The 17608-nt window shown below is 38.1% G+C and overlaps 1 protein-coding gene across 9 annotated transcripts in view; it reads left to right on the forward strand.

Moving 5' to 3' along the window:
- ank1a (ankyrin 1, erythrocytic a) overlaps nt 1–17608 on the forward strand; it is a 57475-nt gene that overhangs the window by 23501 nt on the left and 16366 nt on the right. For 8 of the 9 annotated variants that reach the window (XR_009649248.1, XM_060882701.1, XM_060882697.1 and 5 more), the window contains 18 exons: nt 20–112; nt 1621–1693; nt 1811–1831; nt 3921–4017; nt 4280–4358; nt 4474–4589; nt 4969–5193; nt 5425–5579; nt 5732–5943; nt 7681–7885; nt 8594–8690; nt 11315–11543; nt 11895–12023; nt 12178–12297; nt 12421–12505; nt 12635–12709; nt 13188–13319; nt 14036–14173. Coding sequence is in view for 8 of the 9 variants with exons in the window: in XM_060882701.1 (XP_060738684.1) it covers nt 20–112; nt 1621–1693; nt 1811–1831; nt 3921–4017; nt 4280–4358; nt 4474–4589; nt 4969–5193; nt 5425–5579; nt 5732–5943; nt 7681–7885; nt 8594–8690; nt 11315–11543; nt 11895–12023; nt 12178–12297; nt 12421–12505; nt 12635–12709; nt 13188–13319; nt 14036–14173 (2281 nt within the window). In the remaining variant the exon portion in view is untranslated. The remainder of the gene's footprint in view (nt 1–19; nt 113–1620; nt 1694–1810; nt 1832–3920; nt 4018–4279; nt 4359–4473; nt 4590–4968; nt 5194–5424; nt 5580–5731; nt 5944–7680; nt 7886–8593; nt 8691–11314; nt 11544–11894; nt 12024–12177; nt 12298–12420; nt 12506–12634; nt 12710–13187; nt 13320–14035; nt 14174–17608) is intronic. The other variant, XM_060882698.1, reaches the window with a different exon arrangement.

Below are 17608 nucleotides of genomic sequence, written 5' to 3' on the forward strand. Positions count from 1 at the left end.
AGCTTTGTTTATCAAACAGAATGGCACTTCTGCACTGGCCATTGCTAAACGCCTCGGCTATATTTCTGTCATTGATGTCCTCAAACTGATTACTGAAGAAACAGTGACCATGGTAAGTAAACAGCAGCTTGTTTAGTGCACACGCAGGATGTTAGAGGTAATAATAAATGATAATAGCGTACAGTACTAAATTCTAAGCTTATACAAAATTTCTTTTTAGTATGCATGCCTGAAAATATTGAATTATTATATTATCTTGGGCACATCTTACAGTATGTAAGGGAGTATGCCCAATGTCTAAACCACTGGCCACAAAAGTGTGTACACCCCTTGAAAATGTGAAAAAGTTAAAATGTCCAAATTGGGCCCAATTAGCCATTTTCTGACACATTGGTGTTACAAAGTCTCAGGTGTGAATGGGGAGCAGGTGTGTTAAATTTGGTGTTATCATTTTCACTCTCTCATACTGGTCACTGGAAGTTCAACATGGCACCTAGGGTTAGGGGTTAACTCTCTGAGGATCTGAAAAAAAGAATTGTTGCTCTACATAAAGATGGCGTAGGCTATAAGAAGATTGCCAAGACCCTGAAACGTGGCCAACACCATACAGGCGTACAGCGGTTTAACAGGACAGATTCCACTCAGAACAGGCCTCGCCATGGGCGACCAAAGGAGTTAAGTGCATGTGGTCAGCGTCATTTCCAGAGGTTGTGTTTGGAAAATAGACGTATGAATGCTGCCAGCATTGCTGCATTGTTAAGGAAGTGCTGGAAAATAATGGTGGCCACACAAAATAATTATACTTTGGGCACAATTTGGACATTTTCACTTAGGAGTGTACTCACTTTTGTGGCCAGCGGTTTAGACATTAATGGCTGTATGTTGAGTTATTTTGAGGGACAGCAAATTTACACTGTTATACAAGTTTTACACTCACTACTTTACATTGTAGCATTGTGTTGTTGCTTCAGTGTTGTCACATGAAAAAATATAATAAAATAGTTACAAAAATTGTGAGGGGTGTATTCACTTCTGTGAGATACTGTATATTTGTAGATTGTAAATAAGCAGCAAATATCCTGTTACCGTTTTTTAAGAGATGTTGAGGAAATTGTTACCTGAAGTAAAAGGATTATAAAGAGTCACATGCACCTCTGCATTTTCCCTATCATGCATTCGACAATTCCCATAATCATCAGCCAGTCAATGTCACATGACTGACCATGTTCAAAATTATCTGATCACCCTGACTCATGAAACCTGAAGTCTCACTCAGTCATGCTTCCGATTTTCTTCGGATTGTCTCATTGATACATTCTCTGTTTGTTTGCACAGTCTAGTTCATGTCTCTACATCATATTGTCAATCAAATCATTTTTAATATTTTGAAAATCTCATCCATCTGCCATCATGACTCTAAGGCTTCCTGCTGAAATGGTAGCTACACTATTTTAATTCAAAAATAGATTTTCAAAGACGATTCATTTCGGCTTTGTTTTTCCCCCTAAAGAAACCACTCACAAAATATTTTGACCTGTAATCAGCTAAGGAAAGGAATAATCATAAAAGCATTTAAGAGTTAATCACATATTTATTCAAATCCAAATATCTGCTTTGCAGTCGACAACTGAAAAACATCGAATGAGTTTTCCTGAGACGGTGGATGAAATCCTGGATGTGTCTGAGGATGAAGGTAAAGTGCAAGTTTCCATCTGTTGTTACTGGGAATACAAGTTTACTTTGAACTGAAGGGAAAGAAAACATCCAGTGTGCAATTTTCCAAAAATTGTGCTCCTTTTGCTTTTCCTAGGAGTTGCACAGCTAACACTAGGTATGAATGTCTGTCATCTCTCTGTTCTGTGTCCAGTGACCATGAATTTTAACACCAAAACAAAACAGATTTGTTGTCACTCACATTCTCACAAAAGTGACAGTGATGATGGGTGTATCATCAGCATGTGTCCATCGATAACCATGTCGGTACCTGTAGCACTAACCAAACACTAACCGAACACTAACTGAACACTAACCTGCTAGTCTTGCTCCTCAAAGAGGAGGAAAGTTTCTTCACCTTAAGATGTAGTAAATGTTCACAAAACACCTCCAGCATGTTCTTATCTTTTTGAGATTGAGTGTTGGATTATTGGTTGATTTATTCAGAGCCCTGTCACACATACAGTGGAACCTCAGCATATGAATTTAGTTTGTTCTGGGGGCGTAAACTTACATTGTAAAATTAATTTTCTCATAGGAACTAATGTAAATGCAGATGATCTTGTGCCAGCCACCCAAAAATATTATCAATTTCCAACACTATAATCATATTTTTGCAGTCAAAAGATTTAGAAAAGACATAAACTATGTAAAATTAAATAAACAGGTGATAAACTTCTCTTTATCTTAATTTATGATTTATGATTACAATATTTTTGATTCCTTCCTGGGATTCTCTCCAAAAAGTCTTCCAGAAAACCTTCTTGCCTTGTCATAGATCTTTGCCTTCAAATGAAAGTCCTAAGAGACCATGCATTATTACATTTCTTCTTTCTTGTTTTATCATTAACACTCAACATAAAATAAAACATTTTTTTAACAAGCAAGAAAAACTTCTAATAATGCATGGCCTCTTGAGACTTTCATACCTTTTAGACAATGTCACCTGCAATTATTTTCTCGTTTATCCAAATGGGTCCTTGAAAGCATTTTTACACCATTCGCTACTTCAACACTCAAAAGCTTGTCCTTTTCCTTGAATATTGTGATTAAGGTTGATGCAACTTTTGATTTTTAATGAAATATACTGCAAGTTAGGGCTTTGGTATGCTGAGGTTCCATATACATAATACTTCCTCACCATATATCTGTCAGTAAACAGACTTGAACACATTGCATACACAGACCTCAGATTAATATGAGGTCAAGGTTTTGAAGATGATACAAAAAGGTGTATTTTTTTGTAATCAGCAGCTAATTTTCTTTGGATTGTCTTAGAGCTCAGGTAAGTATGTCATTGGCAGCAGATTTAAAAAGCAATTTATTTATTAATGTAGCACTTAATTTCATGTGCGTTTGTTCAGTACAAATAATGTGCTCACGAAAGTATGCCTGAGATTATATTCCTGCTATAAAGTATTAAAAAAAAATACAAATTGATGACTATATAAAAGCCTGGATGTAAATTTTGGGTATGTTTACATTTCTATGATATTGAAATGTTATGTAAACTTCTATGATCTAGAAAAGGTCCTGAAAACACTGTTCATGTTGAAAACGATTCTGATGAATTAAGGACTAAACCACCCTATAATGATCTTTGTTACAATGCTACCAGAAGCCAGTAAATCTATAATGATGGTTTCTTTAATATTCAATCTGAACAGTAGATCCTTTTTTTTTTTTTATGCATCGCAGATAAGGCAATCTATGCAAAATAAAGTGCATGAAAAGAGGCACATTGATTTGAGTTTATAACAAGAACATTACAGGAACATTAACATTCCATCACTGTCCTGTGTTTAAGAATATAAGGCCTCATTTCTGAAATAAAAACAGAAGAGTTATTCAACTTCAGCAAATTCTGTATGGGTTTCTCTATACATATATACAATGTTGATATAAAATTGCTATTGATTAAACAATGGTTAGTTGATTGATTTAGATCAAAGACCACGAATAAACAGTTTATTATTATTATCATACGATATTAAAACTGCAATCTTATAAAAATTCATGTAAAGAACATACTCCAAAAGGTTTTCACAAATGAGGCCAGTTGTGTTTGTGTTTGCGTGTCCTTCACCTTACAGTGTTTCTCCCATTCTTATACAGTGAGTCAAAATCCTTGTAGTTTGTCCACACCTCATACTATTATTATTATGGCTTGTCTTTCCTTTTTTTTCCCCTCCTTTCTCATGCGGCAGGCGAGGAGCTACTGGGAACAGAAATTGGCAGGTATTTGAGGACGGACGGCATGAGGGACCATGATGACGATTTCCTTTCCTCCAGGACAGGCACAGAGTATGAGAGAGAGGGCTGCAATAATACTTTTGGATGTCATTCAAATGTGATGTGCGCCTCGCAGGCGTAACAGAGCAGAGGATAACCAGAGAATTAGGAATATTTAGATGAAAAGATGAATTAATGTCCCAATTTATTAAAAATTATAAAAAAGACTTGAGTGCGAATTTAAACTGGATAGGCAAAGGATAGAAAAAGAGTCAAAACACGTAATTTATATCATCGTAAATGTACAAACTATTATTTTCTTCTTTCCCAACAGAAACTACTCACCTGCTGTTCCGAGGATCCCCTGCGTCTCTCCTGAAAACATCATGCTGAAAGAACATGAAATGGACCAGGTGAGCATGAACTACGTTTCTGTTCCACACTTGTTAATGTACATTTTATCATCAGAAAGTATCTCTTTACCACAGAATTACAAAAGTTTGTCCTTTTCTTATTCCTCCATAACAGCAGCACACTCCTATCCCAATGCCCAAAGAGTATGATGATGACTCTCTGATTCCCAGCAGTCCAGCCACCGAGACCTCTGATAACGTCAGTCCAGTGGCCAGCCCCATCCACACTGGGCAAGTGCAGATTTTTAATGTCCATTGCTCTTGTGAATTAGCACATTTAGAGTAAGCATAACTACCATTGGAGACTCCTTCCATAAATGTTATATAAACATCAGTATTTTTAGTTTTAAATTATGTGGAGATGGGCTTATACACATCAAAATCAGCTGTTTTCTGAATGTGTAAAAAGTATTTTTTATAAACTTGTCTTCTTATCCTAACAGTCTAAACAATTTATATTGTTTGGTGTGCAGTGGTTTATTTATTTACTTATGCCACTCTGGTGTTATCTTGATATAATGAGCCCAGTAAAAAATATTTTAATGCCTATTTGTTTGCGGTGCAACTTTCATACTAAATAGTGTTTGTTTTATGGATTTCTTCTATTCAGCTTTTTGGTCAGTTTCATGGTGGATGCACGAGGTGGTTCAATGAGAGGAAGCAGACACAATGGTCTGCGTGTTATCATACCACCACGGACATGTGCAGCCCCGACACGTATAACCTGCCGCCTGGTGAAGCCCCAGAAGCTCTCCACTCCACCTCCTCTGGTGGAGGGCGAAGGTTTAGCTAGTCGAATCATCTCACTAGGTCCAGCTAGCATGCAGTTTTTGGGGTGAGTAAAGGATCAGGATCAACAGTCCAAAAGGGAGATTTCTAATCATTTTGAATTCTCACATTCCATTTCAATTATGAATTCATCAGTTCTGAAGTGATAAAACCCCACATATGAGTAGAAAATGGAGAAGAAAAAAAAAAACAAAAAAAAACACCTAACTTTTTACTGATGAACATTACTTGATAATGATATAACTGTTATGTAACTGACAAAACTTTGGTTTTACAGACCGGTGATTGTGGAGATCCCTCATTTTGCAGCACTCGGTCGGGGCGACAGGGAACTGGTGGTCTTAAGGAGTGAGAATGGCTCCGTCTGGAAGGAGCATCGGAACCGTTATGGTGATGAAGTTTTGGAGACAATACTCAATGGCATGGATGAAGGTTTGCAAACGGTTTTGTGTTTATATCTAATGTAATGGAACTGTTCATTTTGTGTTTAAGGGGCAATTGTTTCCTATTTGATCTATGGCAGGGTCATTAAATATTCATATAATCTAAATGGTAAATCATAATTTTTCTATTATTTTTTCTAGATTTAGAAAGCCAAGAAGAGCTTGGGAAGAAGCGTATCAGGCGCATCATCTCCACTGATTTCCCTCTCTACTTTGCTGTGGTCTCCCGAATCCAACAAGAGAGTGATTTGATTGGCCCTGAGGGAGGACGTCTGACCAGTAAAATTCTGCCACTAGTTCAGGCCAGTTTCCCTGAGACTTCCGTCACCAAGCGGGTTCGCCTTGGACTGCAGGTGAGCTTGGATGAGGAGGATCAAGAAGAGTTAGGACTATTGTCACCATAACACAATACTGATTGATATTTGAATCATCATTCTATCAAAAGCTACCGTTCCTTCCATGCAAATAAAAGTATACTGAGTTGGGAAAAATATCACGAATTAACCATTGAATTTTTACCCCCTGAAATATAACCATAGTTATTTCATCAGACTGGTTTGGTAGAGGTTTGATATTGGTATGTGCAGTGTGCCAGGAGAAGCATGGTGTATTGGTTGAGTTAAATACGAATGTCAAACTGAAAGAAGACATGAAGTATAGCACTTACTAATGTCAGACATTAGGACTGCATGTAACATCTATCTGGCTCTTTTAAGGCTTAATAAAACACTGAAATGATAGGAAGCTCTTCACAAATACTTTAAGCCTTTGCATCAAATGCAATAACTATATGACCAAAAGTTTGTGCACACGGGTGCAAAACACACTGACATGTTATTTCTGAATATCCCATTCCACTTCAACATTCTCAAACTACATCTTCATTAAGTTTGCTTTGTTTACAGAACCATATGCCTTCTCTTAGTTCCAGTCAAGGGAAATCATAATGCTACTGCATACAAAGACATTCTGTAAAACTGTGTGTTTGAACTTTTGGAGAAGAATCTTACATACAGTAGATATAATAGTCAGGTGTCACAAACCTTTGGCCTCTATTCCTGATTTTCTGGACTAGAAAAGATTCACATTATTGCCTTATTGCCTTATCGAGTTGAATGATGCATGATTTTTTTCAGCATGTCAGAATGGCTTTTGAGGAAAGTAAGAGTAAGTGCACAAATATGGACTAAGGCGGTTTTTACATGTAGGATGAATAACTGAAATGTGCCTTTGTGATAACCACGATAAAACGTTTGATATTACTGATGCTGAATAAATCTAGATTCTGCTAGTTTACCCTAATTACTTTCCTTCAAGATTCAGACTTTTTCCAAATATATAATTTTAATTAGGTTTAGATCAAATGCATGCATTTAATCTCTCTTTCTGCTTCTGTAACAGGCTCAATACCAAAGTTTTATACATATTATGACCAGTTGAACTGTGCACTTTTCATTATTTCTTTTTACTATCAACTACTTTAAGCTATCCAAAACAGTACTGCTTAATAAAATGTAGTTAAGACTGTGCTTTGTAAATACATCCATGGACAACACATGACTCATATTTTACATTCTTTATCACACAAACTGAGTTCGATATAACAGGGTAAAATCTTTTTTTCTATGATGTGAACAAAGTTATTTTAATGAGGTTTGTTTAAAATGATTTGTAACAATTTCTTTTTATAATAAATCTTCCCATCTGACCAGTTCATTTGTGTCTTGTTTGCTGTTCAGTTATCTTCTAAATGATCATCAGTGCTGAGAATATATTCAAATTTTCTCTGTCTTTTCCTTCTGCTTCATCCCATATTTTGTCCCATTTGACTGCTCGCCCCCATTTTGGCTTTTCCACCAATTATTATTTCATCTGATATTGCATCTCTTAAATGTGCAATATAATTGCTTATTCTTTTTATTTATATGCCTCTGTGCACATTTATTCTTTCCCTATGTTTTGTTACTGTTGCTGCCATTTGCATTTATATTTCTTTCACAACACGTCTTTCACTTTTATCCATTACACACATCTCTGAATGGCGTTCCCTCCCTACACCCTTTCCTTTTACTGCTATACCTGGTGCTCAGGCCCAGCCGGTTCCTGACGAGCTGGTGGCTAAGCTGCTGGGGAACCAGGCCACGTTCAGCCCTGTGGTGACTGTAGAGCCGCGACGCCGTAAGTTCCACCGGCCCATTGGCCTGCGCATCCCACTGCCTCCGTCCTGGAGGGAAAGTCCACGAGATTCGGGCGAGGGTGACACTACCAGCCTCCGTCTGCTCTGCAGTGTCATTGGTACGACAAGACAATCCCTAGGGAAACACTTGGTTTATGTAATTAATAAGAATAAGGGTAATAATTTGTTTAACTTTTTTCTACATATTGTCCATTTTGTTCAAAGCAAGTGTACAGATTCCTCTAAAAAATTTATTGATTACTTTTACATTTTTTATTGATGTTACAATTCATTTAAATTTATGGTTAAAGCTATCATTTGACTCATTATCATACATAGCAAACATTTTACAATTCCTATATATTATAGTGGAATAAAACATTACACCTGGGCACATATAACGTTTAAATGTTGATCAGAATATTTTCATAAAAATAGCTATATTAATAGAAGAATGTACAGTCTATACAATATTAAGCTGCTTAATGCTATGTTAAAAAATGCTATGTTAGCTTGCTAGTTTGAACCACAGGAATAACTTAATTTAAATTATGAATATACTGACACAGTTCCACTGGTTTATTAGACATATGGCCACTTTGCAGTGAAGGAAACCTTGGCCTGAAATTGACTAGATTTCTGCCTTCTAAGTATCTTGTGAGAATTCAGTGTATCTTGAAGTGAAAGTGAGAGTGATGATTTTTTTCTAAAATAACAATTTAATGGTGTATTGTTTATTACTGCATTCCTAGTCCCATTAGGCATTATTTCTAAGATGGCGTGTTCATTAAGCTCAAATTTAACATCGGATCTTCTACATTTCTTAGGTGGCACGGACCCAGCACAGTGGGAGGATATCACTGGCACAACCAAGCTCGTATATGCTAATGAATGTGCAAATTTCACCACCAATGTGTCTGCACGGTAAGATAACAATGTGCATGAAATAAGGATCAAGCTCTTCAGCATGTTCTTGGATGACATCTGTACACAGTCAGACAGAGAGACAAGACTAGCAAAAACAGGACCAGGATATAACTGTAAACATGAGACACTGGTGTAAACAGAACCACACAAAAAGCACTGCGAGTCAGTTTATTAGTGTTAATTCTTGTTATGGCATGCACAGAGTAGAGGTCACAAGTGGATGTGGGGATATTGTACCACATTTGTGGGGATTGCTAGTGGTTAATGTGTTAGTCTATCAGTCAGAAGGTTGTGAGGTTGAATCCCAGATCCACCAAACTGCCAGTGCTGGCCCCCTGAGCAAAGCCCTTAATCCTCAATTGTTCGGTTGTATAAAAATTTGATAAAATCTAAGTTGATCTGGATAAGGGTCTCTGTAAATTTCTGTGAATGTAAATGTACAGTAAGTTGATAGCCAGACCACTCTGCCAACCTGCATTCCAGTGCCTCCCTGTGGTGGTGAACAACTTGCAGCTTGTATTGTAATGGTTCTCACTTTAACTGTATGTAGCCGAAACTGCAAAATAATCCTGGCTGAAAACCAAGAATTTACTGAAACTGGTCAAGTTAAATAAGGAGTTCTGGACACATTTGGCTTATAGGAGACTTGCAGCTGCCCCTTCTGGTTTGGCAATAACTGTGGACGTATTCCTGCTCATTCACTCTACCAGGTCACTGGCGAGTAATCTTCAAAATTAGATGCACATTTACTGCCCTCTACATGTGTGAGCAAACTGTATAATGTTAGTTTGTTAAACTGATGTTCTACCTACAGCTATCTCTCCTACCTGTATAGTCTTCCAACCAAAAAATACTGCCAGACAGTGAATTTAATAATCACCATTTCCCTGACTGAAACACATTAGTTAAACAATTGATGTGCAAGGCAAAAGGAAACTGGAGCCTTTCCACTGAATGATCAATACAAATATGGTTGTAGTTTGTGAATGTTCTTGGCCACAAAACGCTGTATATTTGGGCCACAATAATCAGCCTGAAATATTATTCTGACTCTTACATTTACCATTTAAAAAAACATATACATATACATATATTCACATAAAAGCAACCTGGCTCTTCCTTGGGTTTGTGTCACAGATTTTGTGTGTGTATGTGTGTGTGTACCATTTCCTAAATTCCTTAGTTTTCCAATGCCACAACCAGTCCAACAGATGTGTATGGAGTGTGGATGGAGAATCCCCTTTAGCCAGTGTCTCCAGTGTCATTGTTTCCCTTAACTTGGGCAGCAGCCTGGGTTCGGGTTAGCACTTGGGTGTTCTTCTTTGCCACTGCAGTAGTATAACCCTCCTCAGAAACTTAGATACCCACCTCAGAAACTGCCAACTTGACCTCAAACAGGATTCTGGGGTCCTAGTTAATATTCATCACTTTTACTACTTTTGACCAGTGCATCATGCTTTGAGAAGATCAATGTGGTGCAGTGTGTGAACAAAATGAAGTTCTGGATGATGAACTCATGTACAAGTTTGTGAATCCCAGGACCTGCTGAGGAGCATAAACGGTTCTTTAGCATAGAGAAAAAGAAAGCTAGTTCTAAACTGCATGTATCTTGCAATCCTGCATACCGCCACACACAGGGGATAGGATGCAAACTAGATGGTAGACAGTGGTGAAATGGTACTGAAATCTTTGTGTAACATACATGCAACCAGGTCAACACCGTCTTCAAGTAACATACATGTTCCATCAAACCAGCAAAGTACACTGAGATATTGTCCTTATAAACAATGACATACCAAATGGACATGTCAGGGTAAGGATGTAGTCTGCAAGACAGGAACAATGACAGGACACCCGTGTAACCTTTCTTCCTGGAGATCGCCAGGTGGCCTGTCAACTGCAAGGGGAATTTAGCAGAAAGACACTCAGAGTTAAACTTTAAATACAAACAGATATATCTGGAAAAAAGAAAAAATTAATTCATTTTACAATACAGGACAAGCATAACCCAGAAATGGAGCTGTATTTATTTTTTTTAATAAGTGATTTAACTCCTGTGTAACAACATGCATTCCTGGCTACCCTCCAGAGACATTTAGAGTATCTAAAGACTGATGATTTTCTTATTCCAAATACCGTTGGTAGTCAGGGTATGATACTTACGTGTGTAATCATAAGCTCTCTCCTCTCCTTTGGTAAAATGTTCATGACCTTGTCCCTCATCTCCCTGTCTTTCCCATAATAGCTGTGGTCTATTCACCTTTGAACAGAGACATTAAAAAAACAAGTAACCTGAACTGATGCATTGCAAATGAGGAGGCAGGAATTGTGAACATAACCAGCAGAGAGTGTAAAATGACAATTGTTTAAAAAAATAAACCATAAAAATTAGGCGATGTCTGTCTAATAAAATATTCAAGCCATAGAAACCCCAGAATTACTATGGGGTCAGTATGAACAGTTCTGATGATACAGGTCAAGGCATGGATAGGCAAAACACAACAAATCCAGACATAATCAAGTAACAACTGGAAAAGTAAATACATTTAACCAGTCTCTGGGAGCCAGAGTGCTAGATGTATTTATCACAGAAGTTATCTTTCTGTGTTTTTTTCCCACAGGTTTTGGCTAGCAGACTGTCCTCGGACTGCAGAAGCAGTTTCCTTTGCTAACCTGCTGTACCGTGAGCTGTCAGCAGTGCCATACATGGTTAAATTTGTAGTGTTTGCAAAGATGAATGAGGCACGAGAAGGTCGATTGCGCTGCTACTGTATGACTGATGATAAGATGGACAAGACCCTAGAGCAGCATGAAAACTTCACTGAAGTGGCCCGGAGCAGAGACATAGAGGTTAGACATTTAACAGTATGCAAACAAAGTTGTAGCTCGTTCAGAAACAGGAGAAAAAAATCACTAACACTTCTGCATAGTCGTTATCTGAGAACTGCTGCTGTAACCAGGATGACCTGTCATCTAGGGCTTAAGGACTTAAGAAAGTAAGTAAAGAGTTACACTCGCAAGCCACTTTATTAGGAACACTCTCCTCTGTCACATGAACGTTTGACTGGATGATTACATTAATGAGCATGGATGCAGGTGTCCATATTAAAGTGGCCAGTGAGAATACTTGGGACCTGTGTGACTCACTTACTGTATGGCATTATTTTGTACCATTTATTAATAATGTGCCATTATTCACAGGTAATGGAGGGCATGCCATTACACTTGGAGTGCTCAGGGAACTTGATCCCCATAAGGAAGGCTGCTCAACAGCCCCGTTGCTTCAGCTTCCAAGCCTTCAGAGATAACAGACTTCCTGTCTCTGTGAAGGTCTCTGTAAAATCATCTACAGAATTATACACCATTGACATCTAATTCATACTGCCTATTCATATTTCCATGTGCTGCCACTGCCAGCAATGGAATCCAACTTTTTCTCAGATTTTATTTCTTCATTCACTAAATCCCATTTTTTCTCTTGTAGGTAAGGGACAGTAGTAAGGACCCCACTGGCTTCTTGTCTTTCTTACGTAAGTCTACCAAGTATGAGGACAGTCAGCAAGTACTCTGCAACCTCAATATTACCATGCCACCATGTATAAAGGTAATCAAAAGCATCTATGCAACACTTTTATATGCATTTATACAGTGATGTATACATATATACATTTATACACTAATGCCTGATCACTGAGTATAAACTGTACATATTATGTGCCAATATCAGATTGGAGGGGGTGAGGACCGACGGAGGACACTCACCCCTTTGGCCCTTAGAGAGAGATACAGTGCGCTCAATGAACCAACTGTTGGTAAGAACAGACCAGTATATAGCTATCACACATATCCCCCATTCATATTCCATACTACTTTTACAAATTATTTGAGCTCTAGCATTAGACTGCAGAAGGTCTGAGCCAATGATGGTCTGATTTCTGCAGCATCAATGAGCGCTATGGAAAGGACGGAGTTAAAGATGGCTTTAATAGCTGAACAACTGGGACTAAGCTGGGCCGGTGAGTGAGTGAGGGAGGGACGGATGGATGGAGGGAGGGAAGGGAGGGTTGGGGAAGGAGGGATTGAGGGAGGGACTAAGTGAGTATGTGAGGGAGGGATGGAGGGAGGGAGGGAGTGTGGGAGAGAGGAAGGGAAGTAGGGATTGAGAGATTAAGTGTGTGAGGCAGGGAGGGAGGAATGGAGTGAGGTAGGGAGTAAGTGAGGGAGGGAAGGAGTGATTGAGTAAGTGAGTGAGGGAGGGCGAGAGGGAGGGAGAGAGATTGAGGGAGAGAGTGAATGAGAGTTTAATATGGGCTTATTGAAGTTTTTCTTATCAAGACATATCTGGAGCATGATTGCTTTTTTGAACATTAGAAAGCTTAAAGATGTTTGTAAGTCAGGACCAATAAAGTTGCTTACTGATTTATGAGGCAAATAATTCATTGATGTGTGCAAGTTCATAATTGTTTTAAAATGTCATCTCTAAACCCCTTGTAGAGCTGGCCCGAGAACTCCAATTTAATGTGGATGAAATTAATAGGATTCGTGTAGAGAACCCCAATTCCCTCCTGGAACAGAGTTCAACACTTCTCAATTTGTGGATTACCCGTGAAGGGAAGAGGGCCAAAAGTAAGTGCTCCATCAGCTGTGAATAGTAGACCTATAGCCTGAAGTCCTTTAGTTATCTAGGTGATTTGGAAGCTATTACAGTCATCTGAGTTGCTTCATCAATTTATCAGTTCTAATGATAAAAATCCATGAAAACACTACAAAGAAAACTACAACATGATGTAATTTGTCAGCTGTATATCTAGAAATCAAGAGCAAATCTTTTGAGGACATTAGAATAGAAAGAAATTGAGAACATTGTAGCTCAGTGGTTAAGGTGTTGGACTACTGATCAGAAGGTCATGAGTTTGAATCCCAGGTCCACTAAGCTGCCACTTCTGGGCCCCTGAGCAAGGCCCTTAACCCTCAATTGTTCAGCTGTATAAATGAGATAAATGTAAATTGCTCTGGATAAACACATAAGAGCTTCTGCCAAATTTTGTAACTGAATGAAAGAAAGAAAGAAAGAAAGAAAGAAAGAAAGAAATTTCCCAGTTCCACCTTCCCTAATTCAGTAGGACTGATGAATCTCCTGTAATGAGTAGCAAAATGCCTTACTATTAAATCTGTTTACTGCTGTCTGACCCATGGCATATATAAATAGCCTTTCTAGCCCTTATTAGTAGAAATGTCCACGTTTCATGTTGCATTGAAAAAGTTTAGCAAAATTATTTAGCCTGTTCACTGTAGATGTGAATTATGGATAAAATCTTGCAATTGTTTCTGTCCTGCTCCAGTGGAGAACTTGTTCATGGCACTGAAGAGCATTGACCGAATGGATATTGTGAACCTGCTAGAAGGTGAACAGGGTAACCAGGAACAAGATCGCCGCAGACACAGTGACCGAGACCACCTCTCTCTTGGCATACCAAATGGTAAGAGATTCCTCAGTGCCCTTTCCCTCCATAATTTCCCTTCCCCAGCCACATGTGAGTCCTTTTACCCCAAAACCAGGCTTCTCCTCACCTCCAGCTAACAGCTACAGCCATTCACTGTGCCAGTGGCTTATACTTGATAATGTAGCTTAGATAATTTATGTCATCAATTCTGCTGTCACCTGGACCAGGGCTAAGGACATCCCTACCAACCTGCTTACATCTTTCAATCTATCTGATGCTAATCAAATTTAATGGCCATTATTAAGTGTAAAGTGTCTTTATTACTAGTAAATTACTTGTTTTTAATGTCCACACTTTTCTAGCAAACAAAAATTACTGTAAAATTCATGAACAGCAGTTATGCACATTGTTGTCTTTACTGTCTCTTGATGTGGGTTCAGATTTGCATAAAGCTTACTGTCATGATTTGGCCTGCCTCGTGTTTGTTTGGTCATTATTATGGCATGACCATCATGGAAAATGCAGAAGTGAAGGAAGAAGATAGCCAAGATCTCAAATCTGGGCTGAGTTGAGGTGTTAGAACAAGTGGTTTAAGGTTAAATGTTAGAAAGTCAGTTAGGCCTTAGTTAATACTTTTCATGCTAATACAACAAAAAAAAAAACAGATTGCAAAAGTGTTTATGTTACCTAGTTTGGAAACACCAATGAATAACTTTTGAGTGCATGTATATACAGTGTAATGTCCTTGTTTTCACAGTGGTAGTTTTTTACTTTATTAAAACACGCTACCCTTGTAAGAGAAATGGCAAAGCAAGCTATTTGGTTTGAGAAATCTCAATATAAATCACTACAATATCACATACAAATAGCTTGTGCTAGAAAAATCACATACTGAATAACAAGAGTTTCCTATAAGAAATTAAAAGCATACGATCTGGCAGTTAAAGGCATACCACAAGTACAAACAATGTGTCATCCCTCTTCCCTTTGACCCCTCTCTTTTTAATCACTGGACATATCATCTGCAGCCTAGCCTCTTCCTCCTCCACCTCCTCCTCTTCCTCTTCTTCCTCCTCCTCCTCCTCCTCCTCCACCTCCTCCACAACTCTCTCCACGACCTTTGACCTCATACAGACACCATGTTGACCTCTGGCCCTCACCTCTATATCCTTAGGCCTGCATTTTTGCCTATTTCCTTTTTTCAAAAAAACACTCCACCAATATTACTGCTTTTTTTTTATGTGATCAAAATTCCCTTCTCATTAGCTGTACACTCAGTGTCCCCTGCAGGAGGGAGGTGTTTCTGACCCTGTCACCTTCTGTCTCTGTCTCCTGTTCCCTCTCTCTGTCGTCTTCTGCTGTCCTCCCTCTTTCTCTCTCCTGTACTTTTACTTTCCACCTACACACCCCCTGCTCTCCTCTCTTCTTTCCCTGGTGCCTGTATGCATGCACTTGAGGCTCATTGCTACTTTGACTTTATCACTTTTTGTGCATGTAGAGGATGAATGCAGATCAATGGACTTTTTGTATTATTTTTGAAGGGCTTTGCCTGGGGACTTATTGACACATTTAGCATACTCATACTCCAACTTGATTGACTGACACTCATAAGGCTTATGTAAAGACTGTATGTAGGCCTGCAGATGGGTGACTAATTAAAGGAAAAACTGTTGGCTGAAACATAATAAATGCAGATGCTTTTAGACAACTGTATGTTAGGATACATTTAAACAATTAATGTAATACCGTGCATTGTGGTACATAGAAAATGCTTGAATAAGGGTCAAAATGGCAAGAGAAAGGGTTTACATTATCCTGGTTTTAGTCACCTAAGATATTCAGCTGTGTTTTAATAGGAAAAGTAACAATAGTGATATGTTCATGTAGTTAAAGAAAAATATGGATAAAATCTGCACATTTATTACCATTTATTAGTGTAAAGTTTAATGAAAAAACAAACAATATTTCTCCAGAATATGATAAAATTGTCAGTAAAAACACTCCAGATACTTTCTGTTGGTTTTTCCCTTAATCTGTCACCCATCTGTCTTTAATTCTGAACTGAACAAGTTTTGCTGCGTATCTACAGTACAAGGTCTATGGAAATGCCCACAAGCATTCAAAAGAATGTCTTCTCATCTAAACTGCTCTTTTTACCCTCTGTATGTGTTTGTAACTAAATTAACATAAGAATGCCCTTCAAATAAACTGCACTTTGGCATGCTGCATGTTTTGCATGAAGGGCTGAACTGAGATCGGCCAGCATGTAGTATAGAGACTCAAAGCCTTCCCACTTTTCCTGTTACTGCCTATAAATGAGAAAACAAAATGGTGTTGTGGATTTAATTCATGCTTTTTGGCCACTGTACTGTACAGTGACATTTTTTTGTGCTTGTCTGTCCTTTTTCTGTGACCTGTGCATCACCAAAGCCTTAATTATGTCCTTTTGCGTTTCTTTGTTAGCAATAAACCTGTGTTACGTTTTACTCATGGCTACTACATTAGCAGTGTGTTTTGTTTGCATTATTATGTGTCTGTTCTATATACATGTATATATGTTTGTGTTCAGCAATGAACATTCCTGGGTGTTTGTGTACCTGTGGCTGTGTGAAATAGATTCCAATCTATCTATTTATGTCGCTTTGTGTTTGTGTGTTTATCTATCCATGTGTATATCTCTATTTATGTCACGTCAGTCCTTCATATGACGTTGCACAACATTACTGCACGTTACTAGAATGTTCCCAACATTACCTTTCTACAACCACATACTGTATGTTGCATCAGAATTGTAGGAATATTGACAAGAACAAAAAAGAATTCATTCTGGTAGATTAAAGTGATTGTTATTTGGAATACCATCTAGGACTGACAGATACAGGGTAGATCACGTACGGCAGTAACTCTGGAGTGAGAATGTAGCCAGCTGGTGTCACTGATATTGCTTGCACTCTCAGCATATTCCTAACTACCAACTGTATTACACTCAGCTTCTTCTTTCAGACACTAAGGGACAAAAATACAGTCGTCCACCTCCTGAACTGTAATCCCTCCCCTATCCACCCTATAAACCCCACCCCCACGATCCCGCACCAGCTTAACACACACACACACACACACACGTGTACACACACATTTTTACACATAAAATACAAACATAAATTACAGTGTACAGTCACAATCTTGGTTCCAACACATATTTCCTTCACCCATACTTATATATTTATTAGCAATCTTCTCTTTGTTTTTAAAGCCTACCAACTCATACTGCTGTCTTTTTGTTGATATGTAAAATTTTAGAATTTAGAGATTGCACTGAATTTAAAAATAAGTAACAGAAAGCATTTGGATATTTGGACAAAACAGCAAAAATGTAGGCCTGTTGAATATTTTATAGTTTTAGCACTACTGCATAGTATTTAAGGTTTTAGATGTTTTATGTTGGTTGCTTTATTATTCAAATGTTTTTTC

The sequence above is a fragment of the Tachysurus vachellii genome, chromosome 12, assembly GCF_030014155.1.
Source record: "Tachysurus vachellii isolate PV-2020 chromosome 12, HZAU_Pvac_v1, whole genome shotgun sequence".
In the NCBI taxonomy this organism is placed as follows: domain Eukaryota; kingdom Metazoa; phylum Chordata; class Actinopteri; order Siluriformes; family Bagridae; genus Tachysurus; species Tachysurus vachellii.